Here is a 19,485-nt window from a genome sequence, read left to right as displayed (position 1 = left end):
ACCCCTCCCAATCTGGCAGGTTAATATTAATTCGTCGCAGATCAAAGCTTCATTTAAGAGTTTGTTGTTGGCCATTGGGTTGTTGCATGCACAAGGCGGGATTCGAATTCCCATCATTTGTTTAAGTAGACTAATTAGCTAATATCTAGATCAATTCAAGTTGTTTATTGTGTTATGTTTTTTAAATAATGTGTACTAGTAGGGCAAACTAGTAGAAGCACAACAATTAGTATAAGGGAAATAAAAGGAGGCAATCAAATCCAACAATTTGAGTTGGGTTTCAAGATTGTTTTGATTTTGATTCATATTCATTGTCAAGTCTATTTAAAACAAAGAATTACAGCAGGATCAAAAAATTGAAAAAAAAAAAAAAACCCAAAACAAAAGAAGAAATACTAGAGAAGAGATTTGGCTTCTTAGAGAAACATGGATAGATAATAGATCTACGATTTGTCTCTTTGGAAGCCATAATATTCCCGTATTTATTGTATTTCTTAAAAGCAAAATAGGAAAATATATTTGTGGTCACCAAAAAGACATTTAATAGAAGAAAATTCAAGAGTCCTTTGTTCTCTTCAATCCGAAACATTAAAGATGCAATACCTTGTTGCATCTGGTTCCTCTTCTTATCTTTTAGGTTATAATATTAGTAGTAGAATCCACTCCCGTAATTATCCTCTCCGTAAAGTGTGCACTGCAACAAGAACAGGTAGCCGTCTTATTAAGGGTAGGTGTGAGTGTGCTCTTAAACGTGAGAGCCAAACATGGCCTTCGCCTTCGGTGGCAGTTGCACTGTTTGGCACAGGCTTCTTCCTTGGTCCCCTTCTCGATGGTCTTCACTCAAGGGTCAATCTTGTTGTGTACCAAGCAGGCTCCATTAATATAGGTCCACTACACACTAATATCTGGGTGGGTTCCCTCTTACAATTTTCTCTATATCTTTGTTATCTAATTATATTCGTTTACTTATTTTATTTATATTTACCATTCAAGCCATTGATGTAAAATTTAATTATATTTGTTGATCAGACAATAGATTAAATAAGTTTAGTTTTAATGTATCGACAGACTAAATTCAATCACACCATTCACTCGATCAATATAAAGGCAAATTATTTTTGTTGACATAATATATTACATAATGAATGTAGGTATAAAATTGCCTTACACCATAGCATACAAAAAATTTCAATAATTTTTATATGAATTTAACTTTTATACACCTAGTGTAGTATAGATATGTTTTTGAATTTAATTTTGACTGTAAATAATTTTACATATGTATTCAATTACATATTATCATGTCAGTCAAAATAACAATTTTTTATATTTACTTTGTGAATGGTCATCTAAATAAACGGTATGTAATTTGACTATGGTGTAAAACATTTATACTGTCAATACAACATTAAAATTAAACTTGATGTTTTTATTAGCTCTAGTATTTGTGACCTGATAAAATATCATAAAATTAATTAATAGGTTCCTTTCTTACTGGGGACTTTTTACTGCACCGTTGGTTTGATTCAACTCTGCATAGACGAGAAGGTGTTGAACAAGGTTCAAGAGGGAAGCTTGCCTAAGACAATTACCTCATTCATGTAAGTACATACCACCCTTCTTTGTATATACCCTATCCCTCGTACTTACAATAAATACAAATAATTTTTCAAATAATAATTAATTACATTGCACAAATGATAAATCACACATGATGTGGTCAACATGATTTTCAATTGCAGTCTCTCACCAGATAGCAATTGAAGCAACCTTAGCAATGCTGATGTGATTCCACTCTACTACCGTCTACTGTCACCTGATCTGTTAATCACAATATCTTATTTGAAATTAATTTATGTCATTTAATTAGTGTATACCAAATTTTATATTGGCCATAGTAAAAAAAGTATCCATATCAAATAGCTGTTCCAAAGTAACAACATTTAACTATAAGTCCAGCTACATATTCAAGTGTTTTTGGCAACCAAGTCTAACCAAGTTGGCCCAAACTTAACAAAAAAAAAAAACTACTTTTATCACACCAGCATGTACACACATGCGTTTTAATAACGCAAAACATATCATTTTTCGTCTTCTTCCTCTCCTCTTCCTCCTCTTTTTCTTCGCCCACGTAGATTTTTCTTCTCTTTCGTTATCGTCATAACTAACAATTGCTAATATCTTTATTGGTTTTGATCTTCTCTGGTGTTATCATTAAATAATTTTGGTTTATTTTTTAGTTTATTTCAATTCATTTGTGAATTAATTGAAATTCATTTGATGCTGCTAATAAGTATTGATCAAATTTTTTATTCCTTAAGTAATTTCGATTTATTTTTTAGTTTAATTAAGGTTCATTTGAATCCGTTCACTTGATGCTGTTGATAAGTATTGACCAATTTTTTATTCCTTAAGTAATTTCGATTCATTTCTTAGTTTAATTGAGATTCATTTGGATCCATAAATGAATTTGATGTATTTGTGTTAATTGAGGTTTACTTGATACTACTGATAAGTATTGGCCAAATTTTTTAGCAAAGAAGAATAAAATTATTCGTTATCACTTTATTCAATTGCATTAGATTCCACTCTATTCCATTCAATTAGTTCAGATTTAAACAAGCAGTAAAAAAACTCAATCATCAATAAAAACACATCAAATTCATTTTTGGATCCAAATGAACCTCAACTAAATTAAAAAATGAACCGAAATTACTTAAAGAATAAAAAATTTGGTCAATACTTATCAGTAGCATCAAGTAAACCTCAATTAGTATTTTTTTCAGATTAGTTATTAGTTCAGATTTGAACAAATAGTAAAAAAGACTCAATCATTAACAAAAACACATTGAATTCATTTTTGGATTCAAATGAACCTCAATTAAACTAAAAAATGAACCGAAATTATTTAAAGAATAAAAAATTTGGTCAATATTTATCAGCAGCATCAAGTAAACTTCAATTAACACACAAATTAACTGAAATAAATTAAGAAATGAACCGAAATTATTTAATGATGACATCAGAGAAAATCAGAACTAATAAAGATGTTTGCAAAATGTTGGTGTTATTGGTGATGACGATAACGAAAAAGAAGAAGACGCAACACTGGAGGAGGAGAAGGAGAAGGAAACAGAAAAGGAGAAGGAGAAGGAGAATGAAAAGGAGGCGCGTGATTTAAAAAGTTGTTATAACAACTTGGTTAGACTTGATTAAGTATTTTGCTTGCATGTAGAGTTTTATTGTTTAACTATTCACATCAAAATTACACTAATAGATGTAAATGTAGGACAAAAGTTTGGTTAGGAAATAACAAAGATTTACTAAATTAATCAATCATTTTAAAACTTAAAAGGTTAGAATTAAACCAATTTTAGAAATCGAAATGAGCGTTACTTGAAATAAGGAATTATCAACACTTAGCAAAACTTGTAGATTTCTGGTGCTGTTTATAGAACTGAGTGCTGAAGTTTACAAAGCTGGAGTAGCTGACAACATTGAAGCCTACATATTATTTGCTGCTGCAGAGTTCATATGGTTTTTTCTTGATAGAACATGGCAAGGCTTCACCTTAGCATGCATTGTTGGTCTTGCATGTCCACTTGCCGAAATACCAATAATGAAGTAAAGCTTTTTGACTCTTTCCGTTTCCTCTATATGATGAATCTAGAGAAATTTTTAGTTGTTCTTGTAGAGACATGTCTCTTGTTGTCACATCTAATAAGACATGTCATTTTAGACAAGAGTTTGAGTCAATGGTGGGTGATATATTTAAAAAATAAGTGAAATATTTAAATTATCGGCTAAAGATTATGCATTGACAAAATTACTCATGAAAGAACATAAATTCGTTAGATATAATCCAAATGACTTAGAAGATAAAAATATAACCAAATGCGAGTATTTAAATTTTTGTTCTTTCATAGGTAATTTGTTCCCAACATAATCTTTTATAGATAATTTTGATACTTTGTTAGATTTACATGATGTAACATAACATCAACAACTAAGAATTTCTCCGTCCATGACCAAGTGAAATATTGTCTATTAATAACTAATGGATGCATAACTTTTGCTTGTTTCATCAGGCTCTTCAACCTTTGGTACTACCCTCAAGCCAATATTGAAATCTTTGGCCAGGTTGTTCATGTTACCTCAAGTTTCCGCTTGTCAAGCTATTAATAATTTCTCATTATGCATGCCAACAATATTTATTTTTTTTGTCATAAAGATTAAAGAGTTCTAACAAAAAAGAATACTATGGATTCTAAATGCAGGGACTAGTTACTTGGACACTAACTTGCTACTTTGTGTATACGCCATTCTTAATCAATTTGTCACGGTGGCTGAGAACAGTTTATGCTACTCAAACAGAGGACTTTACCTCAAACAACATGTGATGCATGTGGTTCGGTTGTCTATTATATTATTGTACTATACTAATACTAATTACTTACTCCCTCAGTCTATTAATACAGCTCACTTTGTATCTAAAATTTTGTCCTTAGTATATATATAAAGAATAATGCTACACACGTCTAAGTATATATATAAAAGTGAATTTAAACATATCAATCGATTTATATATGAATAATACTATACATTTAACTCTTTTTATGAATCAAGTCCTACTAAATTAATTTAATATCAACAAAAATTAGTTATGAATAACATTATTTTAAATTTTATTATTTAATTTAGTTAGACTTGGTTCATAAAAAAATTTAAATGTGTAATATTACTCATATAAATCGATTGATTTAGTTTAAAAGTATGTTTAAATTCACTTTTTCTCTTATACTTTTATTCATTAATTATATAATACTTGATTAGTTGATTATGCATTGAGTATTTAATAATTTTATTCTGATCCTACAAATTTATATTCAACCACTACGAAAATCCTAATCTCACATTCAAAACAAAAGGTTAAATTAGTTTGAAATATTTTAAGTTAATGATCTTTATTTTCATTCATGTATATGTTTTTATCTTGTGAGAAAGTGATTTATTATATTTATAGATGGATAATGTACTAATTTATTGTTTTATTTTACATATTTAGAGATGGATATCTGTGGGGGTGAGGGATTATGAAAATACCCCTTATTCCTATCCCATTCCGTTACAGATTTTTCTTTTAGAACTCCACTGCACATCCAAACAATTCTACGTCCAAGTCATTTAGTTTATGCTGCGGAACTTTTTCTTTTTCTTCTTCTTTCTTCTCGTCTTTCTCCTCCTTTTTCTTTATCTTTTTTTCATTATTGTCATCGTCACTACCACCATACCACTACATCCATCTCCTCCTCTTCATTCTTCTCTTCTTCCTGTTTTTTTTTATTTGAATTTTTTTGATATCTTTTCTTTTCTTTTTCCTCTTCCATCATCATTATCGTCATCACCAATAGCACCAACATTTTGCTAACATCTTTATTGATTCTGATTCTCTGTGATGATCAAATAAACCGAAAATATTATCAAAACAAAATCATTGTATAATACCAAATGAACCGAAAATGGTCCATTATATAAATTCGAATTCAAAAACACCTGACGTCTCGAATGAACCGAAAATATTATCAAATCAAAACCATTGTATAATACCAAATGAATCGAAAATTGTTCATTATATAAATTCGAATTCGATAATAACAATAACGATGATACGTATTAGAAGAAGACAATGACGATAACGATGATGATTATGATGATGATGATGATGGAGGAGAAGAATGAAAAAGAAGGAGGAGACGAAATTCCAATAGGAGGAGGAGGAGGAAGAGGAAGAGGTGTTGTTGGTGACGACGGTAACGAAATTGAAAAATAACTAAAGGAGGAGAAGAAGAAGAAGACGTAGCATCCGGAGTGAAGAAGAAGTGTGAATTTAAAAGAAGAAGAAGAAGAAGCACATGAGGGAGAAAACAGGAAAAAGAAATACATAACTCAAATTATTTAGATGAACTTAGACGTAAAATTGCTTGGATGTGAAGAATTACTCTTTCGTTTAATTGTCCGAGCAGGTGCGACGAATACTCACAAATATTTATGAATATTGTCTTTAAAAATTAACACAACCCATGAGTCCATAACTCAATCTTTTAAAAGTTCAACAAAATTTAATAAAACATAATATAATCCAAAATTTCAAACACAAATGGAATTAAAATAAAGATTAACCAAATAGGACTAAAATCATAACAAATAAACCAAATCGATCTAAAATCATATTAAAAAGATTTGGATTATAATAATTTTTTTCTGTTAAACTTGTTTTACAAATAAATGGCATTAGATTATGACAAAGCTAAGGGGAAAATAGAAGTAATTTTCTAGTTAAGTACTCAAGTTTTCGTGCTTCATGTTCCTAAGGTAATGCTTGGAAGAAAGACAAAGACTGAGAGACTAAGATTGAAAGACAGAGACTAAAAGATAGAGATTGAAATAAGTTTCAATATTATGTTTGGTGTAAAGTGGGTGACAAAAACTCAAATAAAAATGAAACTCTAATTTAATTTGCACAAAGGGTAAAATTAGAATTAATTAGTTAAAATGGGAGTATTTTAGGTATAAAATATTATTAAAGTTTCAGTCTCCGTCTTAAAAAATTTCAGTACCCTGTGTCCCTACTTTTTGGAGGTACTGAAATACTAAAATTTTGGAAAAAGAAACTAAAATTTTAGTACCAATCTATAGGCCAACAAATATAATATTGAGTCCCAATCTCTCAATCTCCGTCCCAGTACCTCAAAACAAACTATACCTAATCATGTCATGTTTTGGTAAATTCTCCTCTCGTGAAAATTTCGGAGCTTCCTAAACAGCATGTACCTCTGCCTCTATCATTTTCTCCATTTATTCGTGGCGTAGCTCTCCATATCCCTATAGAAATTTCATGGATCCTCATTTAATTCTATTCTCGTGAATAATTTTTGCAGATATCGTTTTTACGAGTATTTTTGTCATCTCTAACACATTAACAGAAATTAATTTAAGAATGAAGAACAAGATGATGTTACCCAACAATATTGTATTATAGTGTGTCATGCAAAAATATGGATCTACAAATATATAAGCCTGCAAAATGCAACCTGCATTTGGCAGTACAAAAAGAAGAAGAAAAAAGCACCTACAAAATACAATCTGTGTTTGGCATTAGGGTAATTGCATGTTTGAAACGTATAAGACCCCGAATTTTTGAAAATTTAACAATAAATTATTTATGATTTATTATATTTACAAAAGATGATATTTTCAGAGATTTTTATATTAGCTAGGTAATTTTTTATTTATGATTTAAAGCTTTAGTAATTAAAAAATAATAAAAATTTTATATGCTTTAATTTGAATATTTAGATTTTGAACTTTATTTTATGAATAAAGAAAAATGAATTTGATTATCTCTAATTTTAAATTAGAGTACTCAAAAATAATTTCTAAGTTCAAGAATAATTAGTATTTTCAAAACTAATTATATTTGGTTAAATTTGGTTTTAAATTAATACTATATCCTTTTATTTTTATTAAAATTCTTACTCTACACAAACCTAATTTCTACTCACACTTACACTCCACTCACCCTCTTACCGCTGCCATCCGCTTCACTCTCATCTTCCACTCATCTCACACACACTCAACCAACCTCCGTCCCCTCAACCCCAAACGGATGAAAGAAAGGAAAAGAGAAAGGGAGAGTGAGCCCGCGGGAGAGGAAGAAGAGAAGAGAGGGAAGAGACGGTGCCGGCGGGGATGGGTTCCTCCGTCATTGTTGGTGCCGAGATGGAGGAGAGGAAGTTGCCACTGTAATGCACGCCGCCGTTAGAGGGATCTGCGTCGCCGCCCTCGTTGACACGCAAAGTGGAGGAGGAGCTCGTCCTTGCCGCTTCTGCTGCTGTCGAAGCCAGGATCGTCGCCGTCACTACCCGCGAAGTTGAGGGAAAGCCGCTGCTGCCGAAGGAGAAACTAGCCGCGCCACCACGCCTCTGCTGCCGAAAAGTGGCGCTGTGATCGCCAGAAAACATTGTTGGGATTGGCTGAGTTAGCACTATTTCCGCTAGTAAGGGTGTTACAAAACGTGTCCCCGTTTAACTAGAAAAAAACAAAATGTAATCAGCGTTTTGCAGGTGCAAAGAATAAGGTGTAACCTACGTTTTCCAGGTGCACCACTCTATAAAAAGTGCATGTGCGACACGTGTCTCTCCGTTGAATGTCTTTCTCCTTGACTTGGTCTTTATATTGCTGAAGCTACATTTTGAAGTTGAATAAGAGAGAGGGTGAAGCTTCGTGAGTGTGTAAGTGAGAGGGTGAAGAACATTTTCATCAATTGCATATCAATTTTTTATTTTAAATTAATTAAAATAGTTCATAATTTTACATTAGCTGTAGAACATGTTATTGAACATCTGGATAATCCTGAATAGGTAAGTTTTTTATTTTTTTATTAGTATATTATACTATTTTTGTTAATGTTATTATTATAATTATTATTATCGGTGTTGTTATTGTTATTATCAAAGTTCTGAAAATCGGTTCGAACTAGCCAAACCATAAACCGGTAGAAAAGATGGATCAATCAGAAGGCATAATCGCTGGATTTCAAAACCATAAATGAACCATCAAACTGGCTAAAAATCGTCTGGTCGAACCAAACCGGGACTGAGCCAGTTTTCAAAATGTTGCACCAAATGGTATCGTTTCATTCAGAGAATGAAAAACCCTAAGCTAAGGTGCAATTCTGCGAAGCACTCTCTCACTCACGCAGTCATTCCTTCTCCTTCCTCTCGAACTCGAGCTCTTCCCTCACTCCCACATTTGCTCTGTCTAGCCACTGCCCTCTCACCGTCGCCATCGAAGCCACCTCCTTGCTCGAAGCCGATTGTCTCCACCACTGTTCGAACTTCGAAGCTACCGTCGCCGCTACAATTGGTCTCGCCTCATTCCTCCATCGCGCAACTACTGTCCCGCCGCACTGGCTCTGTTCCCCCGCCGTCCATCCTTTCAGCTGCGTCAGCTCTTCCTTCGTGCTCCTTATCCTCCTCTGTGCTCTGTCTGCTCTCTCTAGAAGGTATTTTTTGTTTTTTTAACTGTAATTTTTGTTTACTTGTTTTAATTGGTTAGTTAATCTATTTTTTGTCATGTTGCTTCTTCAATTATTGTTGTCATTAGTCATTATTGTGGTTTAGGATTCTGGATGATCTTGAATATTGATTCTAATATACTGTGGTTCTATTAATTTATTGATTTGATTCTGATATTCATATTCTTGATTTGAACCTTGCTGTTGTCAATTGCTGTATTTTAAAGTTTTAATTGTTCTTGTTATTTGATTATTGGTTTGCTCTATTTTAAAGTTTCGATTGTTATTTTAATGATTAGTATGTTGTTAGAGTTCTTGTTTTTAATTGTTCTTGTTTCAATTGTTGTTTCGCACTGTTACAACATCGGCGCATTGTTGGTTCTGGTAGCACAATAAACATGGAACAAAGTTAAACATTGAGCGACGTAGCTGAAAGTTCTTGAACATTGGGTCTTTGTTCTTTGGTTTAGGATTCTACTACTGCTAGTGCTACTTAGATTAGATTGTTGAATGATTAATTCTGCTCATTACTACTATGTTTTATTCTATTTTGTTATTTTTTTTGTTCTATGCTAAAAAAATTTTGCTGAAAGCCTAAAACCTTGATAATCCTTATTAATCTTTGGAAAAATTTGTTAATCTTTGGTTAAAATTATGCCAAAATCTTGTTAAAATTGTGATCAGTATACTGTGTGCTAAAAATATTGTTAATCTTTGTTAAAATTATGCTGAAACATAAACTTTTATTTGTAAATGATCGAATATTTTTTATTGATTTGGTTAATTCAATAATTTTTTTTATTTCTTGTAACGATGTTAATGAGTTCAATAGTGATATAATGACTAATGAGTGATAAATTGTTAATAATTGATAAGATAAAAAATTATATTAGATTTTGGTTAATGTAATATTTTAAATTTAAAAAATATTTTAAAGTTCATATTAAGCTATAATTATGTTTTAGAGTGTTTATTAATAATTTATTTATTATTTTATTATAAAATAATTTTTTAGGTTATACCACAGTTGAAACCGATTAGACCAATAAACTAATAAATTAGTGATTAGAGCGATTTGATAACCAATTTGATTTTCAAAATCTTGGTTATTACTAATGTTATTATTACTGTTATTATTATTACTGTTGTTGTTGTTGTTGTTGTTGTTAAGTTTAAAAATTTAAATAACGAAATTGATTATGACAAACATATTGAATTTGGGTTAATAACCCAAGTCTGTTTGATGATGTTAATTTAGTGTGTAGGCCCAAATTATTTTTTGCAGCCCAAACCTATGAAACCAAATAATCCAAAGCAGCTGAATGGAAAATGAATTACAAATCCAGCCCATTAGTCTTCAAGCAGAAGTAAAGTAACCCTAAGCTAAGTCCAAGCGTGTGTTCATTTCGGGTGTTGGTCAGACATAGAAGAGAAGTTCACTTTTCAATTCAAACACCAAAGTAGAAGAAAGAAAAAGCTAATCAAGGAAGCTAATTTTAAATCAAGTGAATAAAAAGCAAGCTAAGCAGAGTTTAGAGAAGTTAAAGGTAATTAATTTCCTTTAATATGTAAGTCAATTACTTCACATTTTCTCCTTTCTCCTGTACCACCATTTCGGGCAAAATAAAGAATGTGGTGGCAAATTCTCTCTGTTGTGAATCAATGGTTGAAAATGTTTCTTGGAGCCAAAACACAAATCTAAGGAATTGGATTTGAGATCCTCACTGAGCGAGCAAATTTCTACTGCACCTACCTCCTCGGTTAAGCCAAAAATCAGATTTTAAATTCCTAATTTTGTAGTCTGAATGAAGAAAAGGTAAAAGGGGCTACGACTGGTTCAAGGATCAAGGAGTTGGCCTTTGAGGAAGAAACCTAGCCGTGGCTCAAGGAAGATACTAAAAGGAAATTAATTTTCATTTTGGAGACAAGGAGAGAGAACCAGAATTTGAATTTGAGTGAGAGCTTCCTTGTGAGAGTTAAACGTTTTGGATAGTGTTTCTAGTTCAAAGAAACATTCCACCAAGATGAAGAGCTTCATCAGAGAGAGCTAAGTCAGGTTCAACTTATAGCGTAAAGGTTGTAAATCATCATCTCCTTCATGGTTTACTGTTTGCATTTCTGTTTCAATGTTATATCTTTCTTTATATTCATTCAGAGGTAAAAGGCAAGAAAGAGAGGCATTGAGAAAAAGTCATTGAGAGAAAAGACTGAGAGAAACACTTGAGATAAAAACTAGGAGTGATTTCAGATTTTTTTTTTTGTTGTATTTCTATTTTATGTCATGTACTTGAGAGGTATCCCTTGATAAGTTGGGTAAGTACTTAGTGTATTGAGTCTAGGTAGTTATATAGCCAAGTCAAGTTTAGGTTGAAGCTTGCGTGTCCCAGATAGGATTATGTTGAGTCATAGGGAATTAGTGTATGTAATACTTGGAAAGATAGTGAAAATTTTACCACACTAGATGTAGGTTGCATTGCACTAGGCAACTAAACCAGGATACATGGCTATGTCATCTTCTTCCTTTCTACTCTAATTCTGTTTTTCTTGATTTATGAGATAAAATGAAATTGCTCCTACATGATCTCATACGCTGACTAAACAGAAGCAAAGTTAAAAGATTTGGTTCCAGGCTTTATTAATTCAGTTTTAAAGAAGGCCATAGATTTAACCCCCTTCTCTAGGCCATCAAGAACCTTCAATTGGTATCAAGAGCTAGGTCTCAAGAATCAAGCTTCATAGCTTGGAAGAAAGGTCAAATGACGAATATTGAATATGGGTGCAACCACTATGGCCTGCACTCTAACAGAGGGTCAGCCAAACAACAGGCATCACTTCTTCAATGGGAAGAACTATGGTTACTGAAAAGAAAGGATGCGAATCTTCATTCAATCAATCGATTACAACATATGGAAGATAGTTGTGAATGGTCCTAGAATACCTACAAAGACAAGTGCTGATGGAGTGGTGACTCCAAAGGAAGAAACCAATGGAATGATGATGACAAAAAGAAAGTGGAGTTGAATTCAAAAGTCATAAACTTGATGCATTGTGCTATCAGTTTCGAGGAGTATCGAAAGGTGTCTAGATGAAAAGTGGTAAAAGAAATCTGGGAGAAACTCCAAGTCACACACAAAGGCACCAAACAAGTCAAAGAAACAAGGATTGATATATTACGAAAAGAGTATGAAATGTTTACCATGAAGGATGGAGAAAGCATTGATGAGATGTTTGAGAGATTCTCAATCATCATTAACAGCCTGGATGCTATGGGCCTGACCCACACTGAACAAACTCTGGTAAAAAAGGTCCTTAGAAGCCTTACAAAAGAGTAAAAAACTAAAGCTACTATCCTAGCCGAGAGCAACAACCTGAGTCCATTAATCTATGACAAGTTGAGAGAAACTTCTATCATATGAAGCAACACATACCCGCCAAGACACTAAGAAAAAAGGAGTTGCCCTCAAATCAAAAGTTGAGTCTTTGGAAAGTGATTCAACTGACAATTTTTCAGATAATGAACTTTTTTTTTGCTAGGAGACTAAGGAGGCTGATGAGGAACAAAGGCTTAAGTTCAAAAGAGTACAAGAAGGATTTAAGCAAAGTAATATGTCACAATTGCTAGGAGGCAGGACACTTCAAGTTCAACTGTCCAAAGCTCAAGAAAGAGGACAAGGCAAAGAAAGAAAAGAAGAAAGTGTTCATGGCTTCTTGGGAGGATCTCGAGAATGATTCGGATGAGGAAAAAGACTCCGAAGATGAAGCTCAAATCTATTTCATGGCTGGTGATGATCAACTAGAAGAGGTAAATTACTATGACTTATCTCTTGAAGACTTACATGATATTGTTGATGATCTCACTCACCATTCTGAAAAATTGCTCAATAAATACAATAAATGCAAATCTGAAAATAAAGTTTTGAAAGCTGAAAATGATTTTTTGAAAGAAAAAATGAAGGAAACCGAATGTGCTATTGATCTTGTTGCAGAAAATAAATTTTTAAAATATGAAATTGAGAAGTTCAAAGGAAAGCACATTGTTGATCTTTCTCAAGAACTTATTGCTGAACATCAAAGATTGAATGAAATGATTAAAAGTTTGAATAATGATTTAGCAAAATTTGCATATAGTTCAAGAAACTTCGACAAATTACTTGCTAATCAAAGACCAATGTTTGAAAAACCAGGTTTAGGTTATGTAACAAAAAATGATGCAATTTTTGAAAAATCATTTGCTAAATTCATGACATCATCTTCAAGAACAAAACCCTCATTTGATAAATCTGGTCTTGGATATTCATCTAACAATGATGCTGCCTTTGAAAAGATATATTTTGATAAAAATACATCATCATCAAGAACCGAACCTATTTCAAAAAATTATGGTCTGGGTTACTTTACAAACAATGAGGTTGTTTTTAAAAAGTCACACTTTAACAAAAGAACCTCATATTCAAGAAATCCATTTGAGTAAAAAAATTCTGGTTTAAGTTATGTTTCAAAAAGTGGTGCTAATGCTAAAAGGGGATTTGTCAAAAGAAATGCAACCTTTTCAAAAACCAAAAAATTCAAATCTTTTAATCACCATAAGCATAATAACTTCAATCGTTTTTAGTAATATGCACACAGAAATCACTGGTTTAATTGCAATAAACCTGATCATTCTTCTTCTTAATGCTTTATTGATAAAAGAAGAGTAGGAAACAAAACATACAAGGTTGTTTGTGATTTCAATGCACTTGGGCAACCAAGATGGATTAACTTCAAAGGATCCAAATTAGTTTGGATACCTAAGGTTACTTAAGAGTGTGTGAAGATTTGCCTAGCATCCAAGAAGAAGAAATACATGTGGTATTTGGATAGAGGATGCTTTAAGCACATGATGAAAAAGCCAACATTCTTTGTCAAACTCAACAAGATGATGAAGGATTTGTGACTTTTGGTAATGACAGTAAAGGTAAAATCATTGCAATAGGAAAAGTAGGTAAAGATCTGTCTACCTTCATTAATGATATTTTCTTGGTTGATGGTTTGAAGCACAATCTTTTGAGTAGTAGCCAATTATGTTATTTGGGTTACTTGGTAATTTTTAAAAGATTAGAGTGCCTTGTTGTGAATGAAAAGACTGATGAAGTGTTATTTATTGCAAACCGTTGTGAAAATATGTTTGACCTCATTCTTGATGAACTAAAGAATCAAAATGTAGCTTATTTTCATTCTAAAGAATCTGAAAAATGGCTATGGCACAAAAGATTGGGCCATGCTAGCATGTTTTAAATTAACAAGCTTGTAAAAAGAGATTTAGTGAAAGATTTTCCTAAGATCAAGTTTGACAAAGAATCACATGATGTTTGTCAAATGAAAAAATAAAGAGCTCTTTTAAACAAAAGGAAGATATTTCTACTAAAAGACCACTTGAGTTGCTATATATTGATCTCTTTGGTCCAACTAGAACTCAAAGTTTGAGTGATAAACATATGGTTTGGTGATTGTGGATGATTATAGAAGATTTGGTTGGGTTTTATTTATTGGACACAAAAAAGATGCATTTTCGGCCTTTGAGATTTTTAGCAAAAGAATTCAAAATGAAAAGGATTTAAAGATTGCTTCTATTAAAAGTGATCATGGTAAAGAATTTGAAAATCAATTTTTTGAATCCTTTTGTGATGAACTTAGAATTTGACATAACTTTTCTTGTTCAAGAACACCTCAACAAAAATGGTGTTGTGGAAAGAAGAAATAGAAGCATTCAAGAAATGACTAGAGCCATGTTATGTGAAAGTAAAGTTCCCACATTCTTTTGGGCTAAAGCCGTAAATACGACATGCTATATTTTGAATAGAACAATCATAAGAAAATTCTTAAAGAAAACCCCTTATGAGCTTTGGAAAGGAAAACCACAAAACTTGAATTACTTTCATATCTTTGGATGTAAATATTTTATTTTAAACACCAAAAAAAATTTAGAAAAGTTTGATCCAAAAGCCTATGAATGTATCTTTGTTGGTTACTCCACAACTAGCAAATCATATAGAGTTTACCATCAAGATGCTAGAATTATTAAAGAGTCTATACATGTTACATTTTGTGATTCTAACATTGTTCCAAGTATTTTGGAAGACAATGATGCAGGCAACCAAGTGGAAAACAACATGAGTGAAGCCCTGAATCAAGATAAATCTGAATCTGTGTTCAATGCTCCTGTCCCAGCCGATGCAGATGATTCTGTAGGAGACAATTCTATTTTATCTCCTGCACCAGTAGAAATTCCTGAAAATACGAGCACTAATGAACCACCTACTGAATCTGTTCCTAAATCCCCAAGACTATGTAAATGGAGATTCTTAAAGAACTATCCACAAGAGTTCATCATAGGAGATCCCTCTCATGGTGTTACCACAATATTATTCTCTAGAAGGGCTCTAGAGGAAAACAATGTGGCATTTCTCTCTCAAATTGAACCCCAAAGCATAATTTAAGGTCTTGGTGATCCTTCTTGGGTCAAAGCCGTGGAGGAAGAGTTAGAACAATTTGAGAAAAATTGAGTATAGTCTCTTGTGCCAAACCGAATGGTAAGAAGGTAACAGGTACTAAATGGATATTTAGAAATAAAATCGGTGAAGATGGTAGTGTTGTTAGAAACAAAAGCTAGATTAGTAGCTCAAGGGTATGACCAAGAGGAGGGCATTGATTTTGGTAAGTCATTTGCTCGGGTTGTAAGAATGGAAGCAATAAGATTATTGCTTGCATATGCAGCCCAAAAAGAGTTTAAGCTTTTTCAAATAGATGTTAAGTGTGCCTTTTTGAATGGATTTATTGATAGAGAAGTATACGTAGCACAACCCTCCGGTTTTGAAAATAAAAATTTTTCAAACCATGTTTTTAAACTCACTAAAGCACTTTATGGTTTGAGCCAAGCTCCTAGAGCTTGGTACGAAAGACTTAGTTCTTTCTTGTTGAAAAATGATTTTTAAAGGGGTACTGGGGAAACAAGTCTTTTCATTAAAGAATTTAATGATCATTTCATACTTGTTCAAGTTTATGTGGATGACATTGTATTTGAATTGGCAAATGAAGCCTTGTGTGATGAATTTGGAAAATTAATGACTAGTGAGTTTGATATGAGTATGATGGAAGAACTCACCTTCTTTCTTGGACTCCAAATCAAACAAACTCCTAGTAGAATTTTTGTGTACCAAGGTAAAATGCCAAGGAGTTGGTTAAGAAATTTGGTTTATAAAACTCCAAACCAATAAGTACACCTATGCATCCAAACTCCAAACTTGAAAAGGATGAAATGGAAAAAGATGTGGCTGAAACAAGGTATAGAGGTATGATAGGATCACTCATCTATCTAACATCCTCTAGACCGGATATTGTTCATAGCGTAGGTGTGTGTTCTAGATTTCAATCTCATCCAAAGGAATCACATCTTTCTGTTGTAAAAAGGATCATTAGATACATCAATGGTACTGCTGATTTTGGTCTTTGGTATCCTAAATATGATGAGTTTTGTGTAGTTGGTTATTGCGATGCAAATTTTGTCGGAGACTGTGTTGATAGAAGAAGAACTTTAGGGATTTGTTGCTCTCTTGGACAATTCTTGAATGTGTGGTCAAACAAGAAGCAAGTTACTGTTGCATTATCCATTGCTGAGGCTAAATACATAGCCGCTTCTTCTTGTTGTTCACAATGTTTATGGCTTAAAACTCAACTTGCAAATTACAAATTGTTAATCAATAGTATCCCTTTATTTTGTAATAACTTAAGTGCAATTAACATTTCTAAAAATCCTGTTCTACACTCAAGAACTAAGCATATTGAAGTGAGGTTTTACTCTATTAGAGAATATGTGCAAAAGGGTACAATTGAAATACAATTTGTGAAATTTGAAGTTCAATTGGATGATATTTTTACTAAATCTCTGTGTGAAGATAGATTTTGCAAATTAAGAACTAGTCTAGGCATTTTTAATTATGATTCTTTATTTTAACATTGCTAATATGTTGTTTGAGTTTTTTGTCTCTCAAGTAGGGATGAGACAATTCTGGGCAAATGAAAAACCATCATCCTGGAACGTGGTATCTGGTATTTGGTTCTAAGTTCTATTTCATGTGGGCCAACCATTCTTTTCAGATTTCATGTGGTCCTTTGTGTTTTCTTAAACACAACCTCTTTTGGGCCCAATATGAGTTAATATGAATATGGGCCTCATTGTTTTGTCATATATTTAAAACTATTTTTTAATTCTTTTTGTCTTTTCTGAAAGTTAATTTATAATTTTAAAGGAAAAAATTTTTCAAAATTAGGTCATGTCTTTTCAAACTTGTCATAGGTTCTAAACATGTATGTTTTCAAGAAACTATTAACTTGTAGCAGTTACTAAAGCAAACCCTTTTATATTCACTTGCATGACTCTTTGGTTTTTCCACTACCATCATTTGTTTTGAAAACTGCAAAACCATTTTGTCATAATAATGAGGAAGAAAACCGCTACAAGAAGAGGCATCCTCACTCAAAAACTTCCCAGAATTCCTGAGGGTTCTCGAGCACGATCTCACTCTCAAAATCTCACATTCACTCTTTCACCCACACCTTCACTTTCTCCTCCTTGCACCGAACCCATGGCGCGTACGAAGACGACTCCAAGGTATCCATCCTCGTCTCAGGCAGCGGCTCCATCCAGCGCACCATCTCGCCCTAGTGCTTCGAAGGGAAAATGTCCAGCCACTAAAGATGCTCCTCTTGAACCTTCAAGGCCAAAACCAAGGTCTGTTCCTCAATGCCCTCAGCGAGGTAACCCACGAATCCCTCTTCGTTCAGTAAAGGAACCCCAAAATGTTGATCTTTTTACCCATAAATCTCACTTCATGAACTCTCACTCTCATTACAACCCTCTTTGATTTTCTTCGGCCATGAATTGTGAATTTTACAGAGGAGTTATCACTCATCATCCTTTGTTCCCTACCTTTTTAGCTAATTTACTCGCTTTGAAAAAGAACGGATTTGTTTTTGTGAAAAAATTAGAGTTTCTTGACTGGAACTATCTTTTCAAAATTAAAAAGCTTGTGTATCCTGATCTTATTCGTGAGTTTTATGCTAATATCACTTATCATGAGGAAAATATTCATTCCTATGTCAAAGGGCGTGAGTTGAACCTGAATAGTGAAACATTAGTGATGCCCTTAGATATACGGATGTTGGTGTATGTGCTTATACCTCGGGTAAATGGGATGAAGGATTGGGTATTTCATATCAAGATATTTTGGCTTATGTTTGTGAAAATATTTCTCTGATTGATGGTCTCACTCCGAATCATAAAGCTCTAGGCCTCTTCATGCTCAACTCCATCACATTGTGAATTACATTATCCTACCCCAAAGCGGTTCTTATCAAAAAGTATCATTTTGTAACACATTGGTGCTGATGCTATCATTACTAAAACTGTGATTTTATTTGCTTATTTAATGATGAGGCATATGCATGATTGCATAAGGAGTGACAAGAATGTGTCTTTTTCTTATGGCATGTTTTTAACTTGTATTTTTAAATCATTTGGTGTTGACCTAACCAATGAGACCTTTGAAAATAGAAACTCTTAACTGAAAGGGGGTGGTGCAGTGAAGCAACAAAAGAAAGGATCTACAAGAACTAAAAAGGTGGTCCTTGATGATGATGAAGATGACCTAGATGACATTCCTCCTCATTCAACTTCTAGAACTTCTGCCTCCACTGCTCACAAATCACTCCTTTATGGATTTGTCAAAGATATCTTGCAAGAGTTTGTGAATCTGTCCAACCATCTCATTTTCACAAGCCAACAAGAAAGAAAGCTTGTGGTAAGGAATGAAATTTCCTTGAAGAAATCAAGAGATATAGTTCTTATTCTCCTAAAATATGTGGACAACATACATGAGGATGACACCATGGCCACGGATCAAGAAGAACCACTAGGACTGTCAGTTGATGAAGATTTATGTTTTATTGCTCTTTGTTTCATGAAATAATTTTAGTTTTAGACACTTTTATTTTTTGGATGACTGTATGACTTAAAGACTGTTTTATTTGCACTTATTTTAGTTCGGTTTAAGTGAATTTTAAGTACTAACATCTTTTATGTAGGCCTCATTCTTGAAAATGTTCCCTCCTTTGATGACAAAAGGGGGGAGTAGTTTAGTAGTTTCGAAGTAGTTTGAATTTAGTAGTTTTGAAGTAGTTTGAAATTGAGTGTGATGAATTTAATTGTTGAAACTGTGAACTTGCTGTTTTAAATGGTTTGATGATTAATTGCATACTTTGGTACTTTAATATCTTGTTGCTGAATGAGATATTGGTTTGACATTGAGAATTAATATGTTTGATTGAATTCTGATCTTGTGCTTATCATACACTTGTGTTATCTTAGTTGGTGT

The 19,485-nt window shown here is 32.8% G+C and overlaps 2 protein-coding genes across 2 annotated transcripts; both read left to right on the top strand.

The window, feature by feature from the left end:
* The first annotated feature begins 523 nt into the window (after positions 1-523).
* LOC107617863 (insulin-induced protein) lies at positions 524-4,535 on the top strand. Its single transcript, XM_016319737.3, has 5 exons — positions 524-909; positions 1,483-1,601; positions 3,436-3,624; positions 4,089-4,140; positions 4,278-4,535. Exons 1-5 carry the CDS (start codon positions 595-597, stop codon positions 4,398-4,400), a joined length of 798 nt encoding a protein of 265 aa, XP_016175223.2. The 5' UTR covers positions 524-594; the 3' UTR covers positions 4,401-4,535.
* Positions 4,536-17,550: 13,015 nt separating this feature from the next.
* On the top strand, positions 17,551-19,080 carry LOC107616997 (uncharacterized). Its single transcript, XM_021111235.2, has 2 exons — positions 17,551-17,869; positions 18,695-19,080. Exons 1-2 carry the CDS (start codon positions 17,551-17,553, stop codon positions 19,078-19,080), a joined length of 705 nt encoding a protein of 234 aa, XP_020966894.1.
* The last annotated feature ends 405 nt before the right edge of the window (positions 19,081-19,485 follow it).

Source organism: Arachis ipaensis, chromosome B9, assembly GCF_059453495.1.
Source record: "Arachis ipaensis isolate K30076 ecotype BB chromosome B9, ASM5945349v1, whole genome shotgun sequence".
NCBI lineage: Eukaryota > Viridiplantae > Streptophyta > Magnoliopsida > Fabales > Fabaceae > Arachis > Arachis ipaensis.
The sequence above is the reverse complement of the archived record's forward strand: the minus strand, read 5'-3'. Positions and strand labels throughout refer to the sequence as shown.

Coding starts and splice junctions, on each gene's coding strand:
- LOC107616997 (XM_021111235.2), top strand. CDS start 17,551: ATGAGGAAGAAAACCGCTACAAGAAGAGGCATCCTCACTCAAAAACTT. Junction 17,870..18,694: donor TCCTCAATGCCCTCAGCGAG/GTAACCCACGAA, acceptor GGGGTGGTGCAG/TGAAGCAACAAAAGAAAGGA.
- LOC107617863 (XM_016319737.3), top strand. CDS start 595: ATGCAATACCTTGTTGCATCTGGTTCCTCTTCTTATCTTTTAGGTTAT. Junction 910..1,482: donor CACTACACACTAATATCTGG/GTGGGTTCCCTC, acceptor ATTAATTAATAG/GTTCCTTTCTTACTGGGGAC. Junction 1,602..3,435: donor AAGACAATTACCTCATTCAT/GTAAGTACATAC, acceptor CAAAACTTGTAG/ATTTCTGGTGCTGTTTATAG.